Consider the following 27,990-nt stretch of genomic DNA (forward strand, 5'->3'; position numbering starts at 1 on the left):
ACAAGAAAATGGCGTCCCAGTCCCCAGACGCCAACCCCATTGAAAATGTGTGGGGAACAATGAAAACGCATCTTGCTGGAAGGACAGTCCATGATTTAAAGCAACTGTGGTGAAGTTCGCAAAATCTAATCCTGTTTGTCGACGAGCTACGAAGAAAAGCTGGTTCAAAGCAAGAAGAACATGCCAGGCTATACTCGACAACGATGAAAACTACACGGCTTATTGAGTAATTGCGACTCGTAGTTTTTACATACTTTCATGTAAAAAAATTTTAAATACTCATATGTCTTTTATAAGTAGGTAGGGAGCGCCGTTTTGATACCATTATTGGACCTGCAACAGGCAGATATCTACAGCCAGCCAGAGCTGTTGATATAATGGAGAAGATTGATGGGATTTAGGTTGGCAAGTTTAAAGGAGATAGATAAATTGGATAATTTAGAGAAAACCGCTGCTTCGACTCCCGATTCCATTTTGGAACGGTCAGTGAAGACAGAGGTGCAGGTTTCGGTGCAGATTTTGGAAAGATTGCCCTAGCACAACCCTCAAACTCTAGCTTGCGGATACAGAGATCTGTTCGAAGTTTGGAGAAATACGGTGTTAACTGCGACCGAAAATGCTGCCATGTCCCCTGAGAGATTGCCTCCAGAGGCCAACCTCCTTTATATTTTCTTTATACCCCCTTTTATACTTCAAGAATAACCGCGGTTCCTTTCTTCTGACACAGACTGCATATAGATAAGATTACAGTATACTTACATGGTTTCCATTATTTCAATGCGAACAGAATAAGCAGTAGCAACATTTTGACAGTAATAGCGAATCGAGTTTAGTTTTTTCGCCAATGGCAATACAGAAAATTAATTTTCAACACTTGTTCGCCATTTTCGACACTCGTTCGGAAATATATTCGGAGGCTTGCCATTGCCGATCGAGGGGTGACCGCTACTAGAAAAAACTGTTGTTATCATTTTGCTGATTCATGCACGGGGATTTGAACCTACGCACTCCCGAATGGTGGTCACTCACCAGTCCTTCGGGCTACGGCGGCCGCATAGTAATTAAGGGCCTAATGATTATGATAATTTGATAAAAAAAAACTATTCTGCCCTCTTTTCTTCGAAAATCACAAATTTTGCTGATGCTGCCTTTGCAAAGTTTTACGCGGCGATACATCAAAGTTCGAATTACTCGAACGCTTGCCATTTGCATAGCTACAACATTTTTACATCAAACATAATGCCTCGCCATATTGCCGCTTTACTTGAGACTCGAACGATACCAATATTTCAAACAGGTGCAGTTTGTTTACAAATGTTTCATACGATTTCACATACAAAATTTGTAGTCCGCATTCCTAGATAAAGATTTTGTTTAGCAATTCCTCGCGCGTTCTCCAAATGAAAAATAAAATACAAATATAATTCTGTAAGTGCATTCTTTATTTATTCGTAGAATTATACTAAACGTTACTTTAATAATAAATATATATATATACTCGTAATTTATCAGTGTCACCTTATATACATTTTTCACATTTACATTTTCCAAAAATCCTGACAATAAAGAAAAATATTTGGTATATTGTTCTAAGCATTAATTCTTATTTCTTATTTCTAAAGCAATAAGCTTATTGTGCGGCAAAAACCTATTATTTGCACTCTTACTTACAGATGTCTTGACTTTCTGATGGCTTTTGATATTCCTTATTTTAAATTTAATAAAAATTTACAAAAAATGTTATACAGGCTGATTATGCATGAGTGTGAGTGTATGGGTGCATGTAAAATCTAGCAATGTTGCTTCCTCTTACAATATTATTCGAAGTATTTTGAACGTTTTGTTGCTTTTTCTTTACAAATTGTGGTTACTGTACCTTGAGATTTGGTTTAGTCTTTTAAATTCTCCATAACCACATCATCGCTTGCCGCAAGATTGTTGCAAAGTATTGGAAACTGTAAACAAATTAAAGTTTATAAGAGCTACAAGAACTTCTAAGATTTCCTTAAACGAAACGCTTTTATTTAACACTTAGGTTATTATGAAGCTAGTTTTCCAAATATATAAAGAGAAAAAAAAACTAAAAATAGCTCAAAATTTACTCTTTAACCTTAAAAAGTTTTTATTGTAGGGCATCGAACATAGAACCTTAGGCTGAACAGTCACAGTGTTACGGACATAGTCGAAAGATCGTAAATTTCATCATAAAGTCAGTGCAGTTGATCATTCCATTTTCTACCGTGGAAGTCGCCTATTTGGGAAGGGACGCAGACTGCTCTAAAAAACATGCGAGTATTCATGCCTCAATTATCGGCCTTTCAGCGAACGAGTGACGAACGAGTACAAGGTGACCCCGCAAGCGTCTGGAATGTGAACTATCAATTTTTTTGTTACCTTGACAGCGTTCAGAAAATGGGTCACTTTCGCTTGAAATACGGTTGGTTGAGGATTTGAGGAGGATTTTTTAGATTAAGCTCATTTCCATTTCGTCGGATATCTTAACCGAAAGATCCCCGTATTTGGGGATCGGAGACCCCACATCGTCATGGAGATGCCGATGCACCCACAACGATTGACTATTTGGTGTGGATTTTGGTCTGGCGGTATTACTGAATCTTTTTTTCCGAAAATGCGACAGAAACTGCCGTTATAGTCAATAGCGAGCATCACTGCGCCATGCTAACCGATTTTTTAATTGCTCATTTTATTGGTTTCCACGTGAGGGCACTGTGTGCATCTGAGAAAAGGCAGTTGTGAAAGTCATTTGAACGAAATTTTGTTCCATGCTTAATGCCAACTTCCAACAAAATAATTAATTTCCAAATGCCAGACAGCCTGTATAATGGAGGAAGGACGAATAGTCTAAACTTGAGAAACAAATTTAAATATATTTTATATCGGCGGTTTTATTTTGGTGATTTTCTGTTAACTTTTGCTCTCAAATTCCATCACTACGTTCCTGTTCAGGTGCCAGAGTGGCGCTAATCGAGTTCATGTTCTGGCCGCAGCGTTATTAAGCTCATACAGTACGTATATACAAACATATATATCTTATAAGAAAACCCAACTGATTAAAGCTGAAGTTATTTACATTTAAAATGGAAATGAAATACTTACCTACATGCAAAAATACGCAACTATGAATAAAATTCTTATCTTACGTAGGATTTCATACATTTAAAATACATTTTTTTTCTGGATGGCTTCTATTTATCAACACTGCAGTTATCACACTTCTGATACGGCTAACGGTTCTTTTGACCTTTCGCATATTACTACACGGGCCGCTGCTTTGTTGGATCGCCGTGAAACGGTTAACGAAGTGGTTAGCGTTCGCATTGAATCGCAGCTGTGATGAAGACGTCGACTCACGGTGCTGCAACGCCTTTGTGTGGAATTGCTCAGATAAGTGCGGCAACAACATGCAAACCATTTGAAAGGTGGAAAACGGCTGGGGAAACAATAGCATTTATTTTCGAAATACAATATATAAACCAGTTATTCTGAAATTCATAATTCTCGGATGCAGTACCAACCTGAGCGTCCGAAAGACTTGCGAAGAGAAGAGGCAATATATCAGTGGATTAGCTGCAGAATTTAAGGGTGCCAAACTTTGTATAAATGTTGCTATGGCAATGTTTGTTTGAGTTTGCGGAATACGTCCAAACACTTGCAGCAAATCGAAGATAATATACGGCGACCAGCACAATATAAATACAATCACAATCACAAAAGTCATTTTGACAGTTTTTACTTTGGCACGGGGTATTATTCCGCGCGAGCTTGCTCTTCTGGTTGTTGGATTGTTATAGCCAGTTCGTTCTGTTGGGATAAATATAGAGCCCTTCGCCCAAATGGTCTTTACGATAATCGCGTAGCAGGTGGTGATAATCAATGCCGGCACAACGAATAGTGAGGCAGACACTAAGCACATGTAAATTTGCCATGCTTTCGGTGACCCCAACTCGATCCAGCATTGCATTTGTCCTTGTACAAGCTTCTCTTCATACAGCATCAAAATGGGTAGTGAAAAAATAGCCGAAACCGCCCATGCCGCTGTGACAAGATGCTTCGCCCTGCGCCCTGTAAGAAAGTGCAAATGGAGAGTTAAAATGTATTTACAAACTGCGTATTGCTCCCAATAGGACTGACATGATTTAGAGAAGTTCATTGGATGTGTGATGGCATCGTAGCGATCGATACTCATTGCAACAAGCACATATGTGGACGAGTAGGTTACGCATACTTGGGAGAAGCGAATGATCTTGCAGGCGATATTGCCGGCTCGCCACGAAATCGTTATGCGCCAGATAATGTCGGTAAGCACATGCAGCAGGCCGACAGAAAGATCTTAATGGGAATGAAACACAAATTATGTATCAAATATGGAATTGAATTGAACAATACATACATACAATGCACGAAACAAATGTATGGGCCCACACATTCTTACCTGCGATTGCAAGCTGCTTAATGAAGTAATTCATTCGTGATTTTCGATTTTTATTTACAAACATCACGAAAAGCACGGCAGAGTTTCCAAGCACGATAACTGTGAATAATATCCAAAGAACTGCAAACTGTTCAGTCTGAAAGCAGAAATGAGAAAGAAAAATTCTCTGAATAAATAATACAAAATATAACCACACATAAATGCGCAAGTACGAGTTCTAAATTGGAAACAAATTTGTTCAGTATTCCTTGTTTAATAGTAACTTCAAAAAATCCTGACATCTCTCGTTAAAAAGTTCACTTCAGACTTCTTCCGAGCAAAAAAATAATCAGAGCAACCTTAGAAATCACTGACGGAAAAAAGCCACACCAAATACTCCTCGTGCTGAAAAATTCATGTTTCTGACTATGTCGAAAATAATAGAGATTGCAGTGTACGCGGATGAGCTTATTACTTTGGTCCTAGGAAAAATCAATGGTCAATGAAAATCTGTAACCTGTAAGCGCCCCATCCAAGAGAACACGAGAAAACGACATGGGAGTCCTTCCTGCCAAAACATGACTAAGCCATAATTCCATAACTTATTGACACAAATCAAAAATAGTAGAAATATTTCAAATTTCAGGAAGTTGTCTACTTTAAACTTATCTGAAAAAGAAATATTAGGGAACGGAGCAGAATAAGCGCAACTCGTGCATGAGTTTGAGCTTGAAAAATACGGATGCCATGCAGTGAGAGCAGTCCGCCCAACGCTTCAGGCCGCGTAAGAGCATAGAACATTCAACCAATGCATCTACAGGCATATATTCGTTTCTTTCTAAGCAAACGAAGCAAAACTCTATACCACAATAGTTTATTTTCTTACGTTACTTGACCTCATCATGTTGGTCTCCTTGACGTGGGGATGAGGCTTAAGTGGTGGTCTGACGCCCATATCATGGGGGCCAACCCAACACGAACTAAGAGGGAAGCTCCATATGGGGATTGGCTAGCCATCCATTCGCTTTACGGCGTACTTGGTGGCCATCCAATCACCATGCGAAGATCACCGTACCGACGAAGATCCCTTTGTCATCCCCAAACCCCTTACATCCCGTTATTTCCTCTCCTAGCCCACCCCCTAATCCAGGGTGTTATGCGACACCGTGCCCATTGGATGGTTTGCAGCCAGGGGGTTTACCAGACCGGCTGTATTTCAACGGCGCCTTCCTAACACCGGGCCGCCTTAGGAAGTAACTGTGGCCTTGCCACGGCATGGGGCGCTGCCGTGGTGGACCGTTTTGAATTCCCCATTATATAAATACACCACTGCGCTCGCCTCGTCGAGCAGGTGGTCGAACGAAAAAGATGAATATGAATACAAGCAAAAATTCAAGCAACAAAACTTCCATTGCAGCGGGAGCAGGCTACAGTGGTCGTAATTCCACTGCCAAACACACACAGAACGCTCTTCAGCGCGGAGGTGCCGTTGTCCACGAAGACTCGGACCACGAAAGCGTCGGGAGCACTAACACAGCTGAGGAAGAGGCTTTTCTGCGTTCTCCGGCTGGGTCCAATGGTGCTGCTTCGGATAGCAAGAACAGGCCAAGGATCAAGCCTGATAAAGAGAAGCTGAAGGCCAAAGCCCGATACAAGACCACGGTCAAAGTTTGTGACCGATTTGGCTGCAAGTCCAACCTGACGAAGCAAGAGGGGGAACGGTTGGCTTGGGCCAGAGAGGTGATCAAAAATGGCCGGGCCTTCTACGCAGCTAAGCCAATGTTCGCAGCCTCCAATCCGAAGTATGCGAACAAAATCGAAGAAGAGCTAGCCATCAAGAGGCAGCGTTCTGCGGATAGTGAGGCCTCAGTGCCATCGAAAAAGCAGAAGCACAGGCACGAGATGGCTAAACCGAAAAACGGAGACGAAAGTCCTACGACGCCGAAAGCAGCGGCAGCGGCAGTGAAATTGCCAAGAGGCACCTCATAGTGGCACTCACTGACCGTAGGGACCAGCTGGGGTGAATGCCACAGGAACGGTGGAAGGTAGTTGAAATGAAGCTACCGGAAACCCTGTTTACGAAAATGGACGCAGAGCCGAACGCACCCATGCCAGCATTCGACGGAGCAGGGTGGTTCAGCGGCGTCAAAATTGTAAAATTTAAGGATGACCCTTCGCTTACATGGCTAAAGGAAGCGGTAAAAACGCTTCAAGGCCTGTGGGAGGGGGCATCACTGGAAATTGTTGATCGCAGCTGCACTCCCTCAATACCGAAGGGAAAGGTTTTCATTCCGCGAGTGGTAAAACCAGAATATGCACTGCGACTACTACAAAGACAGAACACAGATGTGCCGACAGACGATTGGAAAGTGTTGAGCGTGGCAAAACCAGCAACTGCTGATGGTAGCCAGGACTATATTATCCAAATCAACAAGCCGGCAGAGGACCTGCTTTACGCGCGATTCGGGAGGATGGCTTGGGGAGTTGGTAGCGTGTACCTTCGTCTCAAAAAAGCGCAACCCGGCAGATGACAATTACAACACGCTCGCTGCGGGGGAGGTGGAAAAGGATCTCGGTATAGAAGAAATCCTAAAAGCCTCCCTCAATATACAGGAAGTGGAGAAGGGTGACTTGGAGGTAGTATCCAACTCCGAGAAGGTACTGAGGCCAGATGCTGAAAGTCCTTCAGATAAACCTCCACAAAAGTAAGAACGCCTTAGCCGAGCTCCTGCTCAACATAGAGGGAGTCGGCTACGATGTGGCTCTAGTCCAGGAACCATGGATAGCATCGAGCAACAAAGTCTCCGGTGTAAAGTCATACAACTACAACATATACATCCCGGTTGCAAAAAATAAGTTAAGAACAGCGATAATGGTAAAAAAAGTATATGTTCTTATATTGATCATAATCTCTCTTCAGACGATCTGACAGGATGAGACGTTACTCTTTGGGTCTTGCTATATGCCACATGATGAGGAAGCACCACAGATGCAACTTCGGAAGCTGGTAGAAACAACTGCCAGAAAGAGGCATGCTCTGGTGGTAGGAACGGACGCAAACGCACATCACACGGTCTGGGGTAGTGCAGACATAAACGACCGAGGTGAGTCACTATTTACCTATACCCACCTCGAAGAATATACTTGATTTAACACTCTACACAAGCAGGCATGTTATGGTACAGAAATGGGAATTGTTGAGTAGGCCCTCATTCTCTGATCACAGATTCATAAGCTTTCAGGTTATATTCCGCTCAAAAAACAAGTTTATATCCTTTAGAAATCCTAAGAATACGAACTGGGATTTGTATAGGGATATACTATCAAAAACACCAATGATACCCCGGAAATACAAGTCACACGTCGCGCTTGAGAAAGGGGTTGTATTGTTCGCAACTACTCTTTGCCTTTAAAAGATCCTGCCCTCCAACACGGAATAGACGCAAGGTGAAGCATCCTTGGTGGAACAGGGGATTAGAAGCACAAAGGCGTAGAGTACATGAATTCTATAGGTTAGCCAAAGTTGCTGACAATGAGTTCTGTTGGAAAGAGTATAAGAATCTTCTAAAAGTATACAACAAAGAGATACGTAAAGCCAAGAGAGAATCTTGGAAAGACTTCTGTAGCAGTATGGAAGACACTAACGATGTGGCTAGACTTAGGAAACTGTTATCCAAGAATCCGTCTGTGCCAAGAACAATACGAAAAATTAACGGGAAGTGGGCTGACAGCTGTGAGGATTTTCTAGAAGACCTAGTCAGCACACATTTTCCAGGGTGTGCGTACACTGCAGATCTCGAACCTAGAGGCGATATTGAGCACGAAATCCCGACGAACGTAATTACAACCAACAAAAAAAAATGGGCTACACAAAGTTTCGACCCATATAAATCGCAATGACTGGATGGAATCTTCCCAGCCATGCTCCAAAAGATAAGCCATCTTGTGGTACCATGGTTAACAACGATATTCAGGGGATGCCTGAGGTTCAGCTACGTTCCTGTATTGTGGAGAGAAGCGAGAGTTGTGTTTATTTCAAGCAGGAAAAAGCAACCCTCTATACTCAAAGGAATACAGGCCCACTAGTCTGACCTCATTTCTCTTGAAAACTTTAGAGAAGATTCTAGACACATACATTAGAGACACAATTGCGCCGTACGAATTATCCGAAGCGCAGCATTCTTACACTAAAGGCAGATCTACTGAAACTCCACTTCACTCACTTGTACTAAACATAGAAAAGGCGTTAGAATATAAGGAGTATGCTCTAGGAGTATTTATAGATATATCAGGGGCCTTTAACAACGGGACAAAAGATGCTATTTTAAATAGCATAGAGTTATTTAATGTGCAACCCGCGGTTTATCTATGGATAAGGCAGCTATTAGCTAGCAGAAAGATAAGAGCGGAGTGGAACGATGCAAGCGTCACCAAATATGCATGCAGAGGTACTCCGCAAGGTGCGGTACTATCGCTGCTATTATGGTTACTTGTAGCAATTTAAATGCTTAAAAAACTTGACGGAGGGGCACCAAAACTAGTGGCATATGCCGATAACATAGCTATAGTAGTTACGGGAAAGTACCTGGACACCATCAGTAATGTGATGAACAACACTCTCAAAACGATACACCAATGGGCATCTCGCGCAGGGCTAGGGATAAACGCGGGAAAAACGAACAAGGTACTTTTTACCAGGAAGTACAAAGTTCCGGCGTGGAACCTCCAGAAACTAGGCAACAACGAACTACTTCTCAAAGATTAGGCGAGGTACCTCGGAGTAATACTGGACAGCAAATTGCTGTGGAAGCACAACGTTGAGGAGTAGTGCGTTGTACGCATGTAAAAGAATGCTGGGCGTTACTTGGGGTCTATCTAATGCATTGGTGCTACACAGCAGTAGTTAGACCGATATTGCTGTATGGAGCCTTAGTATGGGGGACTGCGACAAGAAAACAGACATACTTAATGCCACTGGAAAGGATTCAACGACTCGCTGGTCTGTGCATAACAGGAGCGATGAAAACCACTCCAACGGCGGCGCTGGAAATAATACTCAGCATGCCACCTATTGACCTCAGGGCGGAAAACCTAGCAGCGAAATCCACGAGGAGGCTAATGGCTGCGGTGGTATTCACCTGCAGAACCTTCGGTCACAGCTCAATAAGAAAGTGGAGCTTAGGTGGCACGGACTACATGACTCCGTACTTTAATTGGGAGAGAAGGTTTCGCACTGCAATTGAAGGGGAGGGATGGCACAAAGGCATGAAGCCTGGCCATAGAACTTTTCACATCTATATAGATGGCTTTAAAACTCTAGACGGAGTGGGAGCGGGTATTTACTGCTCAAAACTAGGAATAAGGCAGCCTATCAAGCTGCCAGACCACTGCAGTATTTTCCAAGCGGAAGGTTTTGCTGTGGGGAAAGCCGCGGAGCTAGCCTACACTAGAACAAGAAATAACTCAACAATTAATATATACGTGGATAGTCAAGCAGCAATAAGAGCAATAAGCTCATATTGTATTAAGTACAAAAATGTTCGACGGAGCAGGGAGGCCATAGAAAGGCTAGCCGGAAACAGTAGGCTGCATATCTACTGGGTACCTGGTCACAAAGGCATTATGGGGAACGAAATAATAGATGAGATAGCAAAAAGCTAGACTGTTAGACTACCTTTTGAGCAAGAGAACGACATACTAAAACTGCTAAACACAATATACAACGAAATGGACGACCACATGAAAAGGCAAGTGGAAGCTAGGTGGACTAACCTGACCACATGCAAAACAGCAAAAGTCATGTGAAGAACTAACGGCAAAAAACTGACTAAATTCGTACTTACGCTCTCGCGAAAGGAATGCAGAACTATCATAGGCATGCTAACAGGTCATAATCTATTGGATGCACATGTGTATAAGATAGGGATTGCTAACACGGACAAATGCAGAAAATGCAGAGAAGATGTTGAGCAAACTTTAGAACACCTTTTGTGCATTTGTCTGGCATTATCAAAAACGCGACTAAGATGCTTGGAAGCCCCACTGTTTGAGGCGGAGCTCTCAACCCTACTTAGATTCGCCAAAAGCGCTGACATCCTACATTATATCTACTTTAGGTATTCATAGAGGTCGGTCTCCAATTGGTTTCGCTAGGGACCAAAAGGTCTATGCGTGGCTTATTGCCAACCAGGCTGACCTAACCTAACCTTACGTTACTTGAGCTTTTGAAATCTGGGAGATGCGTAAGGCGGATAATGAAAAGCTCAATGTATTTGAGCGAAAAATCTGACGCCGCATTTTTGGACCGGTGCTAGACCAAGTCAACTATCACCTACGTTTCAAAGGTGAATCACTAGCTCCACTAAATGACTTCCAAATCGTCTACTACATCAAGCTTCAGCGTCTTAACCCAACGAAATTGCAAAAAAGATTTACAATAGTAAGCTCTGTGTGCCTACAGTTTATGACGACACCAAGATACTTGGACCGGCACGCCAACAATGATGGTGATATTTGAAACGCACTACTGCTAAAAACGCCATTAGGTTAATGGTGTCTAACAGAATTCGGATGACATACAAAGCCCATCGAAGAGATTGAACAGGTTGAACATATTAGCTGTGTTTTTCAGATTTTTGATCTGATTCTTTTTGATCTTTCTCCTAGAGTAACCAATGACGAAATTCAAATCTTCATAGACAGATCAAAAATTGAACTTGGTACAGGACTTGCGAATATACCCAATCACATTTCTTTATTCACTGTAATATTTCTCAAACCTAGATTTTTAAAATATAAAGCATTTGCCATATTACCGCCATATTCGGAACGTCTCCTTTCTGGAGAGGATACAGTTCAAGGATAGCTGGGCTTGCCAAATGAAGGGGATGACTTAATGTGTCTAGGGATGGGACAGACGAAATCTCGTTTTTACTCTTAATCTGTTATATAAAAGGATAATATAAACTATGTATGTACACATGGCCCTACCCCGTTAAGTGCATTACGAAAAAATTTGGTTTGTTACAAGTATGAGCATCTTCACGAATAAAATTTTAATTTCACTTTTTTTTTAATTTACGTTAACATTATTTTCTAGTCTTCTTTTATGCAGTAGTGCGCACGGATATAAAGAGTTCAGATAGTAGAGGTATTCATAATAAGGCGAGTCAACTGTGCTTAAATATTGCTTCGTATTATTTATAAAAGAAATAGTTACATTTGTATAATGGCAATGTAGAAGATGCAAAATGGGGCATGGTAGACTCCTTCTGTGTGAATCTAATTCGAGTACGCGTATTTTTAATTCTTTTGTAATTTTCTATTAATTAAGTTGAGTGAAATCGGTGAATTCCAATTTGGGACAGTGCAAATGAATTATTAAGCATATCAAACGCAATATCAAACGCTTTTAACTAAAGCTTTTATGCAGCATCCAATTTTTCAGGGGAAGTGTGTGCTACCGCAGATATGTATGTATAAATACGTACTTATTCTCAAACAGAAAGGTCACTGTGAAATTCCAAAGCCTTTAGTGTTTTAATTCCATGACTTAATGAAATTAATGCTGCAGAATACCATGCGTGTACCCATGCAAGTGCATGGAAGCATACATTATCCGATTCACCCACATTATTCGCCTGCATACGCATACATGCATACTTAGATGTGTGTGTATATGAAATATTTGTTTTCGTTCAAGTGTTCACGGCAATATCAGCACGGACTCGTCCATATTATAAGCGAGAAAATGATTGCTGATGGCACTTGGCAAATTGACTTGGCCTAATTTCTGGTTCGGGCAAGAACTGCAACAAAAGGATCCTTTCAGACTCACAATAATATGTGTGTGCATGACTATGTATGTGCAGACACACATCCATTTTACCAATTGTAACGGACAATTAGTCCAAAGTGAACCGATAAACTCTCAATTAAATATCTTTAGAAGGTGAGCCTAAAACGAAAAGTAAAATAACTCTAAACACACACATACCTACTTACATACACATGATTTAATTTTAATTTTCCTATTTGTGATTGTGTCCTTGATTTAAGAATAGCGATTGTTCACCCTGGCCTTTGCACGGTCAATAAGCTTATTTCTAGTATTTATTATATTTTAAATCAGTGGCGCTGCACAAAAGTAGAAATGTGCTCATAAGATACTCGCAGCCAACTCCCAGTTTACTGTGCTTATTATTAGGATAATAAAGAAAGTGAAACAATAAGGCAGTCGCTGAGGGCGAGGACGCAAATAAACCAACGTGTCGAGACAACAGATTGCGCCAGCACTTTTGTACGTTTTGAGTAGATGTAACCATGACAACCAAATCATTGTGACAGCTTTTCAAGTCTGCATTGCTGTCCGCCTAAAAATGGTTTAAATAGCACGCTAATAAAAGCGAAATCTGTCTGCCGCAAAAGTCAAAGAATCCCAAAGGAGATGACAAGAAAACCTACATAAAGGGTGTATTTTACGTTCTTATACTTACATACCTACATATGTACATTCGCATAGTGTAAAAATTCATGCATACGCATATTACTCGTTCAAGTGCCATTTTTTATCAGATTCACATATACATACATACATAGGTATTTACATACGTACAAAGTTGAATATACCCAGCGCGTTGCTCGTGAGGGCACAAAACTCAGGCGAATTCGTTGGTTAGCCCATTTTACCCGTAGTTGCATGGTGGCCGAGCTTGGGTTACTAGGTTTGGGTTAATAATTTAGTATTAATATTATTTTTATTATCCAACTCGTCTTTGATGTTGATTTTTTATGATTTTTCTTCTTTCTGCCTTTGTTTGCTAAGGCAACCGAAAATTTAATGCAAAGTAAAATAATGATATCTGAGGATTTAAAAACAAAAGAAATAAGGGAAATAAGAACAAGGACTTATAAGGAGTACGGATGTTGAAAATTACAGTTTTTATCGCCTTAAAAATTGCGCACGATTCACAGGCTTATCGGCTGAGAAATACAAATTCCAGACTTTTGCTTAAGTCGAAAAATATCTTTGAGAGGAATTTGTGTACTGAACTAACAGGTGGCGCTAAAGTAATCCTCCTATCAGAAAATGCTATAAATTTTGCGATTGGCCTCTAATGTCAGTTCTGTTTTGATATTTGTGTAGTAAGCACATGCGAAATACATGTTAATAAACAATGTTATGCTACACTGCTCCAGAACGCGAAATATTGCTGACTATTTATTTGACCAATAATCGGTCGGTGACTTTGGCACAACGTGAATTTCGTCGCAGATTTCCTCGCTGCTGTAGCCGAGGATGTCATGGAAGCTCCGTCGACCTCGACCCGACGACGTACCACGCAAATGGGTATCACGACGGTCTTTACAGCGAATTTTTGTACAAGATTTGAAGATGTTTCAGTACAAAGTCCAGACGGTGCATCAGCCTAGCTGCTGACCGCCAATCGCGTCTAATGATGATTGATGGCTTGATGATTTTTCATCAAAAATAATCATGAGTGATGAGGCCCATTTCCATCTTAGCGGGTACGTAAATAAGCAAAATTTACGCTTCTAGGGCACTGAAAATCCGGGTGTAACCCACGAAGTGCCATTACACTCGCTCAAAATCACTGTATGGTGTGCTGTTTTCGCTGGAGGAGTCATCGGACCCTTTTTCTTCGAAGACGTCGCGGGCCAAACGGTTACTGCGAATGGTGAGCGCTACAGAGCAATGATCAACGAGTTCTTTTTGCCGCAACTTGATGAATTGGGATTGGAAAACATGTGGTTCCAACAGGACGGTTCAACGGCACACACTGCACGTGCCACAACCGATATGCTGAAGGATGCATTTCCCGGGCGCCTAATCTCCCGTTTTGGCGATTTGCACTGGCCAGCAAGATCGCCTGATTTGACCGCTCCAGACTTCTTTTCGTGGGGCCATTTGAAGTCGCGGGTTTATGTCAACAAGCCTCAGACTCTTGCAGCTCTTAAAGACAATATCCGTCAAGAATGTGAGGACCTGTCGCCGGAAGTTTTAGCCAAAGTGATGGAAAAAGCCATAAAAAGGGCTCAAATGGCAATCAACTGTGGCGGCGGCCATTTACATGACATCATACTCTCGACTTGATGTAAAAAAAATTAAAAGACCAAATAAAAATAATCCTCAAGAAGAATCAAAGTTTTTCATTTGTTTTTTAAATTACAGCCAAAAAACATCGCAAGGTTACTTTTGCGCCACCTTGTACAATAAGTAAATACTACCTTGGAATGAGATATTACGAAGAAATTCTGTTTACGAAATTATGAAGAACAATTTTAGGTAGTCTGGTTGTTACAAAAGTTTCATTAGTTGATCAGATTAAGTTAACAAGCACGTGTGGTCTTTTTCAACCTGAAATTTGAATATGAATATAATAAATACAGTTTGGCCAACGGAAGCGTGACCGACAAAACTCAAGCTAAGAATCCCACTAAAAAATTTAAATGGTGCTAAATGGTGTATCCTTTGCGCAATGCGCGCTGTGCAATTTGTTAGTTTTGTGAAAAATTTAGAAAGCGTGCGTTTTTTTTTACAAAATGAGTTCCGCGTATGAAAACCGATTTCAAGTACTGTTCCTATGTGCACACCCTAGGTTAGGTTGATATGGTTGCCCAGGGAATGGGCACACTTGGACGAAGAAAGATTCATCCTTTGTGATGCCATTATGAAGGGGGTGAGGCGGTAGAGAAAGACCGATGGGATGCAGGGAGAGGGCGGGGAGAGGTGGTGCTGGGATGGATAGGAGCGTTCGGATTACGAACGATGACTATGTTTGCGTCGACCGCTTTATGCTACTGATGAAATTCATCAGATTTTTAATGTCAGCGCCAGCTATATCAGCAGGTGTGGCAAAGAAGTAGGAGCCAAGATGCCTAGATCTTAGCCCCGCCAGAGCAGGGCAGCTAAGGAGAAGGTGCTGAGATGATTCCACCTCATCCTCCATACATCCAGCGCAAAAAGCATTAGAGAGCTGATATTTTGTCAGCCTCAGAAGCTTGCCCAAGCGCCCCGGTCCACATGTGGCCAAAAGGATTTCGCGACCTTACACGTTTGTGTACTTGCCCAGTGCTCGCTGAGAGAAAGAATAAAGATCCAGCGGCAACGGTGTCTGAGTCATGCCATCCGAATGGATACAAACGCTCCGACTCTGAAAGTATATAACGCGGTACCAGCTGGTGGTAGCAGAGGAAGAGGAAGGCTTCTTCTGCGTTGGAAAGATCAGCCGGACAAGGACTTGGTTTCACTTGGTATGTCCAACTGGCGCCGGTTAGCTCTAGAAAAAAACGACTTTGTTAAACTCGGCCATAATCGCTTAAGCGGTTATCGCGCCAATCAAGAATAAGAAGAAGTGCACCAAATTTCATTAAAATATTTTAACTGTTGCGGGAATTATCGTGCGCACGACGGAAGGAAGGGCTTAGCTCCAACCATTCCTCTCCCCATGCTGAGCATTTTGGTATATGTTTGTATGTCTATACTTCGCTCGCACGTACGGTCGTTATGTGCACAAAACTATAATAGCCTTGTTCACAAGTGCGCGCCGGTGTATAAAGATGTTCGTGTGTATGTACGTATGCCCTCGCTTCTTTGAACCAGTGTCAAAATAATAATGTTGATCAGCATTAGTCATCGATTGCTTCTTAACCTACATTTTAATTCCCACTAGTATGAACACGCGCAAATAACCCAACATTTAACTCCAGAGGGAACAACGAGAAATAGAGGTCACGCATGCCACGGTGTAACTTAAAATAATCTTAGGTGAAGGATAAGCGCCTTAAGAGCGCTTCCTATTAAAATTAGTATACCATTAAATAGTACTTAATATATATTTTTGTAGAGAATCTTTTATGGACGTTTCGGGATATACCAAAGCATTCAAAATTTTAAGTTGATTTTTCTCAAAAAGTTTTATTTTAAAGATGTGTAACTACAAACTGAAACCAGAGAAAAAGTACTGCAATATCCTGGCGAAACCTTAGTAGGGAGAAGGGGATGGATGTCACGCATAAACATACTCGGTCAAAGCGGTCGCAAATGACCGATAGTAGCTTCCACAATACCAGTTAATGCTACATTTAAATAACGGCGGAATATGCCCTGAACTTTCCTTATTAACCAAAATGTAAAAGTATGCGTAATGTAGTGATATGCCAGGGCTCGCTTAAGTTGCGGCACCAGCATGGTGCCATAAATTTATTAAGACATTTGCTTTTTACCATTTTGTGGAGTTTTATGGAAATAATAATGTCAAAGATAATGTTGCGTAGCAGAACTGATCTATTATTATTTTTCATTTGAGTGAGCTGCGGTCACTCTGTGGGCTTTGCTGCCAATGACATTGAAAGAGGTTTGTTTTTTTGCAAGAAAATGGGTCATTACTTCCTTTTGTGCGCATTTTCTTTTTAAGAGTACAAGCTGTTGACTGAAGGAAAATGCCAGATGAAAAGCGCAAACATTTTAATAAGTACTTATTTATTTATATGCAATATGTGTACATACCCTAGGACGCGTTGTTGTTGTGTGCAGGAACTACCCAGTTGGAAAACAAATGGATAATTGAGAAAAGATGGAGCGGGAAACACATTGCTGTCTTTAGTAGCAGTCAGGCTGCACTAAAGGCTGAAAACGCAAAGCAAACCTCAAAGATTGTGCTGCTTGATTCTGTTGCAAGATGATGAATTGGCCAACTGCATATTAGCGGTTACCCCACAGGGACCAGAGCAAATAATCGGTATCAGTTCTGCAGGAATCATGAATTAGATCAGCGATCTTGAATGCAATTTACATAAAGCAACGATGGCCCAGCCTAGCACACTGCAAAACTGCAAAGTATTTTGTGATAAGGCCGTACAGAAAACTTTCGAACTTTCTTCTATAGCTTGGGAGAAGAGACGTTCGGTTGATGGTCGGTATTATTACAGGATACAACCCATGTGGTCAGCATATGACCACCATTGGAAGCATTGAGGACCCGATTTGCCTGTCTTGGTTAGAAGAGGCGGATAGCACTGAGAATTTTCATTGTGAATGTGCTGCACTCGTTAGAGCAAGGCTACGAGTTTTGGGTTCCGATGTCATGAGAGTTTGCAATATTTGTTCTCCCAAACTGGAGGATATTTTTAAACTTGCTAAAGAATCTGGGCTAGCTATCTCTGTCTCTGACTCTATTCTTCCTATATCTTTCTCTCTGTCACTTCTCCCCTTTCCTCCTTGACTATCCACACTTTTACTTTCCAGGGCTTCGAATAAAATGAGCGTTCAGTAGCCTGAGTGTTTTAGAAGTTACCAATCTTTCTTGGTTCTTGGTTCGCCCTCTCTCAAAGTTCAATATCAAACAAATTCCATTCTTTAAGGGCAATTTTTAAATCTATCCATTCAAATTCATTATTTTTGAGTAAAGGTTTTGCACAAATTTCATAATTTCAACGGCCTGGCTTGCAGTTTCGCCTTTATCAAAAAAACTTGTAAAATGTACCAACATTATTTTTAACACTCTGTTTTAACACTCTGTAACTCATAAACTTCATTTTTGCTAACGGGTCTTTGTTAAAGAAAAAATTTTATTCTTCGACTGTTGCTCGATGATTTTTCGTAAAGTGCAGAACAATTAAGAGGCTATTTCGTCTTAAGTAAAAATATCAAGATTTGAGATTGATTAATTGGTTGTAAGGTACCATTGGAAGTCCGAGATTCCAAAATTAACCCTTCGTGTACTGTGCCCCATTATTTATCTGCAGACATTTTCCCGCTGCCTGTGCAGATCATTGACATCCATGCCGATAATTAATTACATTATGAAAAGCATTGTCGTCGCGAATTCCAGTGGTAAATGGCAGAGGATAACTAAGAATGGCAGAAGCAGTTGTGTGTACATATAAACAAGGATGTGGGTGATGATGTGGTTGACACCACTTCACGGTGACGATAATGTCAAATGGCAATGATATGTACAAAAACAATAATACTAACAATGAAGAGAAGAAAACTTAATAACATCAGAGAAGATGGTAACATGCGAGCAGTATTGAAATACCATTTCTGTCTATGTACATATGTATGTATGTATTAAATTTGTATCGCATTTGTTTCTGGGTCATGGCTATTAAATCTGCAGCAGATGCCAAACATTTGGCAAATGTCTTCATTTTAACATCATAATGAAGTAGAAAGAAATATTGTCAAACTATGTAAAATAATTATCTATAAAGTCCTAAACCCCACAGAGGATATTAGTTATTTGGCAACTTATATTACGATACAATTGATACATACCATTCAACATACATACATACTTATATAAGTAGGAAACTAAGCGGCGGATCAGCCAAATTGATTATTCACCCCTAATCTCTTATAGCCTTTATTGAGCCAAACATTTGGTATCAAATGTCCCATCAAGTAAACATTGCATAATGTCAAAGTTCTTGTAAACATTTACATACATACAATCCTCGGAATTAGGATGCTAAAGAAAAGAATCAGTCATTGTATTTTGCAACCTTTGTGAGACAAGTAAATATTTATATTTGTACACTGAACCAAAAAAGTACAAAAAATTACGTAAAACCAAGTTTTTTGCTTTCAACTTTCAACTGAATAGACAAATTTAAATATTCACTATTCTAAAATTGTCATAAAATTTTATTACCGAGAAAGCCGATAGCAATTTTTACCGTATCTGAGCGCAAGGGAAGCAATATTTCAGAGTTTGGAGCTACATCTTAGCAGAAAAATCATATGGAAAACATGCATGATTTCATGTAGGCAAGTCCAACTTGGCTATTATTCGAGTGCTTTGTGATAGACAATATTTCTGTCTTCCGTCTTCAGCAAAAACGGACAAATGTTTTGGTTGCTCGACTCACGAGCACGCAATGTGAAGAACAGGGAGCTTCCAGATTCAAACCGCACATTTCAAGTCATTGTTCTTAAGCGTTGTTAACGGTCATAGCGAAAGCAAGACGGATGCGAAACTGCAGTTGTTTGAAATCAAATGTCATACCGGTGGAAATATAGGGAATGCGTGGTATGAGCACATATTTTCATTCGAGCTTCCATTATGAATAGTTGTTTCGCTGACATTCGGTATATTTTCTTGCTGGCGAGTTTTGCTCCATTCCGCAATCGTTACCCAATTAGTAAATGTCATTAACCAACGGCATTCGCCAATAGTACCGCGTGAGTGAATGCGTCAGCCGAATAAAATTTTGGAAGACAGAAATGAATTGACATGTTCAGTTTTTTCACATAGTGCAAAAACTGGATCCACAGCTAGATTTTCGTTCAGTATCTGTCGTGAATTAGACTCTTCGTCAGTTTTGAAGATGAACACTCAGATAAACAACATTTGGATGGCAGCCATAGTATGTCCGGATACTAAAAAACTCCTCTTCGTTTGGAGCCGTTGCCCACACTGGAACCGCTTTCGCATTACTTCTGCATGGCGTTCCAGGTCCCTCTTTTTCATCCGGTGGTAACGAATGCATTCTTTTTTCCGGTGTATAATGGTATAAGTAAATGTGTATCTGTGTATGCATGTAAACCACACTCTTGTTGTTCTGTTGCCACGACCAAGGCAACTAAAGCTAGGGAACCAAAGGGCCTGATGCATCTGTTAAAGAACGGTGGAGGCCATCCCTTGTAGTTTGCCACATTCCTAACAAGTAATCTTTACGACCAAACATATGTACATAAAAATATATATATACGCTAATACATATCAACTTCACACGAAATGTACATCTTTATGCAATTTGTTAGGCTTTTTATATTTTATCTCATTTTATTTTATTCTGGTACACCTGTACACGCATATGTAGATGTGTTTGCACACTATTCGCTCCGCTTAGAGGAGATTTTCTCGTTTCCAGCGAAATCATTAGATAAAGATTTGAACATTGAACAAATTGATTGGAAGCCAGTGGCTAAGGTTTTTGATACATCATGCAACACAATGCTTACAAAGTCCTAAAGTATTTGAACACTTCCTATCTCTCTAATGTCTTGATAGGCTGGGTTCATTGACAAATTACGACATCTTTTTATTTCGAATACCTTTTTTGCGATATTCGTACACTTTTTTTCGGTTTTGTGATGGTGATTGCCACTTTCACAAAATCGATGTAATTGATAAAGAAAAAGAAATTGGAAGCGAGGAGAAAGCAATTTGATGATTCCACTAAACTTATATGCAGTAAATATGTGTACGTGTGAGTATTTTCCTCTTAAAATGAAGGAATGTAAGTAACTTTGTTGAAAATGTCGAAATACGAATGTCTCAACACAAGTACCATAAACACGTCAGAGAGTAGTTAATTTCAAAGAATGAAACGTAATATGGTATTTGCAACATTTTCGAGATAGAGAAGGGTAACATGGAATCTATGTGACTTTATATAATTTTAATTAGCTGTACTCGACCCCGCTTTGCTGTGGCTAAGTCTGGTTAAATAGAAATGAATGGGAATAATGAAAAGGAAACGAAGACGCTTCTGAAGTTTAGTTTCACAATGTTTGTGGGTATGTAATTGGCGCGTACATCCTTTGCTGGGTGTTTGGTGAGATCGTCCTACAACTTGTGGAGGGCATCTAAGGTGATTCCAGAAGTGGAGGGACCTGCAGTTGTACGCAAACCAGCCATTTCACAATTATTTATATGGATTTAATCCTACTGACTCATTTGCCCACTGTAGGGTGGAAATATGATTCTTATATGACTGCGACTAGCGCTTGCTTTCCTAGAGAAATTTTATGCAATTATAAGTACATAAATAGTATATTTTATTGTGCTCGCCTACTAGTAGATACAGCTGAGTACTTCTATGTACAGCGTCCGGCTCTCGACCACTCGCTTAGCTGATGCACGGACATCAACTGTCTGATAGTTGACTAAATGGTAGTCCACAGTATTGTCTATAAGCGCGTGGAAGCATTTTGCCGAGAGTACACGCGAAAAAAGAAAATTAGTAATGGATTTCAAACGTAATAGTGTTATTGAATTATATTTGGCTGGAAAATCACGACCAGCGATTATTCGTGAGCTCGAGCACCTTAAAGTAAATAAAGTCTTTGTTTGTCGCACCATTACTCGTTAAAAGTCATACTTGTAATATCGCGAAACGTCATGGAGATGGTCATCAAAAGACTGCAGCGTCACGTGAAATGGTGAAGAAAGTGAAGAAGCGACTTGAGTGAAATCTCCGATGATGTGTCAATCAGATGGCGAAAGAACTGAAAATATCTGACCGTAGCATCCGCCGTATACTGAAAAATGATCTCAGGCTCACCAAAGCAGCAACAAGTCAGACTTGAGAGAGCGAAGGAGTTGCTTCGCTTGGCCGAAAGTGTTCAATTTCCGAACATTGCGTTTTCTGACGAGAACATTTTTCAAGGTGAGCAATTCGTAAACTCCCAAAACGATAGGGTTTATCTAACCGAGAACTTGAGTCATCGATTGGCTACCAGGAGGCAGCACCTGCCACAGGTAATGGTTTGGGCCGCTGTAAACGCAGATCGGCGCTCGGCAATCGTTTTCATCGGACCTGGCGTCAAGGTAAATGTAAAATATTATCGGGAAAGTTTTCTGGAGGTTTTTTGAAGCCGTGGGCAGACATTCCTTTTGGTGGCAGACCATGAACGTTTCAATAGGACTCGACATCGTCTCACAAAGCTCGAGTGAACCAAAAATGGCTAAGAACATGGCTCTGAAATTCACCAAACGCGAATCCGATGGATTCTTTGTGCCATTTTAGAGTGCAAGGCCTGAACTAAAAGATTCATCAGTCTCGAGGCGCTGAAAAAAGCTATTGTCCGCGAGTGGGTTAAAATACCTGCAAGTTACATTCGGGCAGCTTGGCAAAAGCTGGTCATATCGAGCAAAAGTAAATTGATTCTTAATTTTGTATTATTTTCGCATATTTTTTACTTTGATTTGTATAAAAGTAATTTTCCAAACTAAATTGATGACCTTTTTAATTGGTTACACTTCGAGTGCCGGACTCTGTATTTGTATGTTTATTAATAAGAGGAGCTCGGCGAAACACCTGACAAAAGTGTACGCGGCAATTATTGATTGATTGATGTTTATTATTAGAGGAAAGCGAAACTTTTCGACTCATTTCACTCGCATATTGTTTTTGAGCCCGAATTTTATCTAAAGAGTGATTGATTGATTGTTGTTTTCTGATGTAACTGCCGGGATATTTTGATAACTCATAATTGCTAGTTACGTTTTCGGTCTTTTAGTTAGATTTCTTCGCATGAAATAAAATACTTTGAACAAAGAATGTAAACTAATGAGCTTTGGCATTGTCAGTTATTGATATTTAGTATATGACTATCATAAGTATTCATTGCTTCCTCGAGGAAAATTTAAAATCTTGTTACTTTCTCAGTCATAGAGCAGATTCACTAGCGAAATGCCCAGCAGGGTGTTCAGCATTTGTGCCATCTCCTCAGTGGCCGCCCGGGTGGTCTAGTGTGGATTATTCTGCCGTCCATCACCTTTAAATAACATATCTCTCTTATTTCGTCCGTAAGGTTTTCATTTCGACAGTGCTAATGTATTGCTGGTTTATGGAAGTGTCTGCTCTTGCCTTATATAATATTTCCTATCTCGCTTTCAATGTTCATGCATTTATTCTTCCATATCGCCGATCTTAGACAGTAAGATAGTGCTGCTGCTTTTTTTGCCACAGTCTTCATCTGTTTCTTTATATCCTTTGTGAACCCAAGTATGGGAGGAGCTCTGCCAAGTACCTAACAAAAGTGTACGCGCCAACTATTTATTTATTTTTTTAATTCTGATGGTGTGGAATTTATTGACGTGCTTTCAACTATTTATCTGGTCACTCGCACCTCATCTGCTTGCCATAATGACAGTTTTCAAAATAAATAAAGAGTGTAAATTAAAATGGGTTTAGTATAAAGTATCTGTTTTAAGATCAAACATAACAGAAATATTTGGATAAAACGTTTACAAATCAGTAAAAAGAACTTTGCAGACCCATACAGATTGCTTCCTTTTTTTTTTGAGAATGTTTTAAGTTTTCATGGAAACTTGCTTTGACGCATCTTTAGCTAATAATAATAATTGCAAAGTTGTAGTAGTTGTGAACTGTGTAGAACACGTTTCTCTTTTTATTTGTTGGATACAATACAGAAATTTGTTGTTATATGAAGATTCTTCGTAATAGAAATGCCATAGCGATAATATTCTGAACTTTTTGAGGATACCCACAATCTGCCATGATGAGATTTCTCGTGCTGGTCTCTTTTCTCCAAAAATTATCTGTTCTAACGATAATTGCTAAATATTACAAAGCATTTTGGGAAAAACTATAATATTTTTGATAAATTGTGCTCTTCTGAATGCTTAAATAGTGTATCATCATTTCAACCCAAGCAAAAAAGTAACGTACAAAAAATTGTTTCTGAGAGAAGTTTCAAGAGACTTTACTGCTTCTATAAATGAAAGCAACAAAAACGCTGTCGTTATTGATCAGACTAAGCGTTCTTCAAGAACGTTCTTCCGCCTGGGCAATAATCAGGTGACATAAATAGGCATATACTGAAAGCAATTCCTTGCCTTGGTAAAAGAAAAATTTTCCAACACGGGCAACTCGACTCTGTGCGACCCATAAAAAAGGAGTAAAATAAAAGATGGGAACTTGCTTTTAAAGATATCGCATCCTGAGGAATTATTCAACTTAAAAGCATTTTATATAGTAGATACTCCTAATCTATATATATAAAAATGAAATGATGTTCGTTTGTACGCATTTTTTTGGGCCGCTACGAGGCCAATTTTATTCGTTCTTTTTTCATATTATAGGGATCCACTAGGGGAAGGTTTTTAGCAAAAAAAAATTTTTTTTAAATATTTTCTTCATACAAAAAAAAGAAAAAATCAAAATATTGTACAAAACAAAACTTGCTCGATTCTTAGATTAAAGTATGTTTCGAATCGACATTCATTTTATGTGTACAACTTTTTTTTAATTTTTCGATATTGTATACAGAAATTTCAAATGATTCGAATGAAATTTTTTTTTTTTTCTTCCATAAAATATTACACCTGTCGTTAGACAATAAGTAATTTGATTTACAAAAAGATGGAATGAGAGTGATATTGAAGGGCCAATGCCCCCAAGCTCATTTAGAAGAAATATATACAATACATATTATTTAAAAACAAGTGGTTAACAAACAATGACATATACGATTAGTTGACAATTGATTACGAGGATTTTGCAAGATTTGTTGCTGTTTGACGGTTAAGCCGACTTTGGGTAGATTTTTCTTTATTTGGTAGTCTTCTCATCATAGGATTTGTATGCGTTAATAGTCTATTTATGTGTCTTCTGCTAGCGCTTTGTATTGTTTCATCAATAGTATCGATGTCAAGGTCGCGATGAATATCTGCGTTAGGTATGTACCAAGGTGCATTAGTTAATGTTTTCGGCTATGAACAAATGTTGGAATCGAATGAAAAAGGAAAGAAACGCGAAATGATAAAAAAAAATCTTGGAAAATTTAAAATGAATGGTGCTTCATTGGAAAAATTCAAAGGTAATAAGAACATACACAAGATAAAGTTAGAATTCGAATTTTTAGATTTATTTTGTTTATTTCTCATTTTTTCAGAAGTACACCACACAATAACTCATTCCAACTCTGATTTTGAAATCCTGTTGGAATTGGTGATCGATAATTTTGTCACTGTAATGGTCAATGGAAATTTGCGTGTATCAGACCCTGCATATTATTTACCATATCAACTTTTTATGGAACATATGGACCAAATGAACACAAAAATAATTTAGTTTTGTTTTGATTTTTTGCAACATTTTGGTTTTCAGTTAATACCATAAAAACAATACTGTTTTTTCGTGAACACAAAATTCTAAATTTATTACGTTGTTTGTTTAGAATTTTTTTAGAAAAAAAGTAAATTTTTTGGTTTTGAGGAAATTTGTTTATTGTTGCTATTTGTGAAAGCGTAGATATTTGTAAGTATTTGACTATAATCCTAAAAGTTAATGGAATACCACTATGACACATAGAAAACATTTTTTCAAAGGGGTGTTTTTCGAAAATTATAAAAAAAGTTGTTTTCAAAAATTTTGAAGAAATAAAGTAAAATAAAAAAATTTCGAAAGCATGAATTTTTTTCAAAACCAAATTTTCCTCAAAAAGATAAAAGAAATTTCTTCGAAGAGGTGTTTTTCTAAAATTACAAAAAAAAAATTTCAAAAATTTTAAACAAATAAAATAAAATAAAACTTTTTCAAGGGTATGAAATTTTTTCAAAACAAAATTTTCTGAAAACCAAAAAAAATTTAAAAAAAGGTGTTTTCAAAGCATTTCATATTCCACTATTAATAGAGAATACATTTTTTCGAGGGGGTGTTTTTCAAAGCGGAAAAAAATCTTTTTTAGCAAATCAATTTAAACTTTTACAAAAGTATGAAATTTTTTCAAGAACAAAATTTTCTCAAAAACGTTAAATTACAAAAAAATAGTTTTTTCAAAATATTTAATTTTCAGCAATTAACTGAGAAGAAATTTGTTAGAGCGAAGTGTTTTCAAAACTTCAAAAAGCACTTTTTAACCAAAAAAAATAAACCTTTTTTCAAAAACAACAGGAATGATAACATTGCCTAACAATTTCTGCACTTTTGCACAGTCTAAAGAGGCATTAATACAGAGTGTATTTCCAAACATAGTTCAACATTACAAAAACCATGATTGACTCAGCGAAAGAGCAATTAACGTTATCAAAGCAACAATTTTGAAAGGGAAGTACAAAGGAGAAGACATTTTGATACCCTGAATTCCACTGATTCCGGCGGATTTACCATTCGATTTCAAACGTTTGCAGTTCCCTATTCGCCTTGCCTTCGCTATGAGAATTAATAAGGCGCAAGGACAGTCTCTACAAATGTGCGGTATTAATTTAGAATACCCAATTTTTCTCATGGACAATTGTATGTAGCTTGCTCACGAGTTGGCAAACCATCGTCATTATTCACGCGAAAGATGAAAAAACCAAAAACGTTGTCTACCAAAAAGTGTTACAATAAAGTTCGAATGAAATTGTATCAAAGAATTTGCTTTGTTTCGTATTAATTTTATTCTCTTTCAGCAAATCATTGAATTTATCGTCTAGCGAAGCGGGCGAGGGTACGCTAGTAAGCTTAATAAATTTGTGGCATTCATTTTTTATTTTCACACGGAAAAATCTCCGGGTTTGAGTAAACCTGCGGGTAATAAAATGCGGTCATTTAAGTGTTAAGCACTTAGCTGTTTACGTTTTGTATAATTCAGGGAGAAATCCCACTGTTCCTAATTTGTATGAATGAAATTACGATGCCTGCTGTGCCGAGGTTGTATTTACACGCATGACAAAAACATTAATAAATAGCAGATTATCGCATGCACGCATTTATGAGTGCGTAAATAAAAACATTTGTACGCACCTACAAAATTTCGCTACTCACCTCATAAAAATAGAACGAGTTTAGCTTGTCGTTTGTCGCATTCAAAACATCACCATTCTCTATCGTCACCGCTGGTGATCCTAAAACGATCGGCAGCACATCCTCCGGAACTTCAGTGCTCCTATTTAGTGACGTCGTAAAATTTTTCTCAATCAAATTTGGTTTGAATTCATACGATGGCATTGACAATGTCATAGTCAGAGCTGTAGGAGCAAGGACGTCGTGCAATACGGCAGGTATGAAATACGAGTAAGTAAAGTTGTTTGCCACTATTACATCGCCACTAAAACTATAGTTGTCGCTCGCTCTTGCGTAATTGAAATCATTAACAAAGTCATTATGGCTGTCGAAGGCAGTGGTAAGAGTAGCACTTATGTTGGGTTTAGTTGCTACTAAACTATTCGTAATTGATTGCTGCGGCATACGCTCGTAGGCCAACACAGCTGGATGGCTTGTGACAGAAGCCTGGGCATTTATTCTTCTGGCCATCATGCGGCCTACCGCCAGTAGTTTCGACCTCTCTACTTGCTTTATCGCTTCTTCACCACAAATGCACGAAAGAGATGATAATTTATGGGAAACTTTGTGCCCAGTGGAAGGCTGACATGTGCTTCCACTCTTTTGCTGTGACCACTTGCCGTGAGCTATAGTTTGACATTTATTATCCAGATCTTGGGCTATTAATTCATGCCCTTTCCTGCTATCATGGAGGGATACGGTGAAAAAAAGAATAAGGTTTTTGTTATCGTAGCATTTATGCGCCCATTTGTCTTTAAAGCCGCACGTGTGGATGTTGACCCTCGCGTACAAAAAACCGAATAAAAGGCGCATTGTACCATATCCGAGCAATCATTTGGGAACCTGCACAGCTTTGCCGAGATTGATAGAACTTTCGAGCAAATTGTTAATGGCACATCTGTGAATTACAAAAATATACTTCTTTTACATATTGCAGTGCATTCATTCATATGTTTATAGGTGTGTATGGTTATTAAGGTGCGCTACGAAAATTCATTAAAAGTGACAGA

At 39.2% G+C, this 27,990-nt stretch overlaps 1 protein-coding gene across 1 annotated transcript; it reads right to left on the reverse strand.

The window, feature by feature from the left end:
- Positions 1–1,574: 1,574 nt before the first annotated feature.
- LOC129253524 (cardioacceleratory peptide receptor) lies at positions 1,575–27,451 on the reverse strand. The gene is made up of 6 exons (XM_054891942.1): positions 26,963–27,451; positions 4,454–4,589; positions 4,153–4,350; positions 3,537–4,083; positions 3,118–3,451; positions 1,575–1,955 (listed from the first exon to the last, which is right to left on the reverse strand). The coding sequence occupies exons 1-5, from the start codon at positions 27,449–27,451 to the stop codon at positions 3,229–3,231; spliced, it is 1,593 nt and encodes a 530-aa protein (XP_054747917.1). The 3' UTR covers positions 1,575–1,955; positions 3,118–3,228.
- Between the last annotated feature and the right edge of the window lie 539 nt (positions 27,452–27,990).

Source organism: Anastrepha obliqua, chromosome 1 (genome assembly GCF_027943255.1).
Source record: "Anastrepha obliqua isolate idAnaObli1 chromosome 1, idAnaObli1_1.0, whole genome shotgun sequence".
In the NCBI taxonomy this organism is placed as follows: Eukaryota; Metazoa; Arthropoda; class Insecta; order Diptera; family Tephritidae; genus Anastrepha; species Anastrepha obliqua.

What these genes read in the sequence shown, in the direction of transcription:
- LOC129253524 (XM_054891942.1), bottom strand. Translation starts at nt 27,451, where the DNA reads ATGGCCAGAAGAATAAATGCCCAGGCTTCTGTCACAAGCCATCCAGCT. An exon ending in AATGAACTTCTCTAAATCAT is followed by an intron (nt 4,084 to 4,152) that starts GTCAGTCCTATT and finishes ACTTTCTTACAG; the next exon opens with GGCGCAGGGCGAAGCATCTT. An exon ending in CAAGTCTTTCGGACGCTCAG is followed by an intron (nt 3,452 to 3,536) that starts GTTGGTACTGCA and finishes TTGTTTCCCCAG; the next exon opens with CCGTTTTCCACCTTTCAAAT.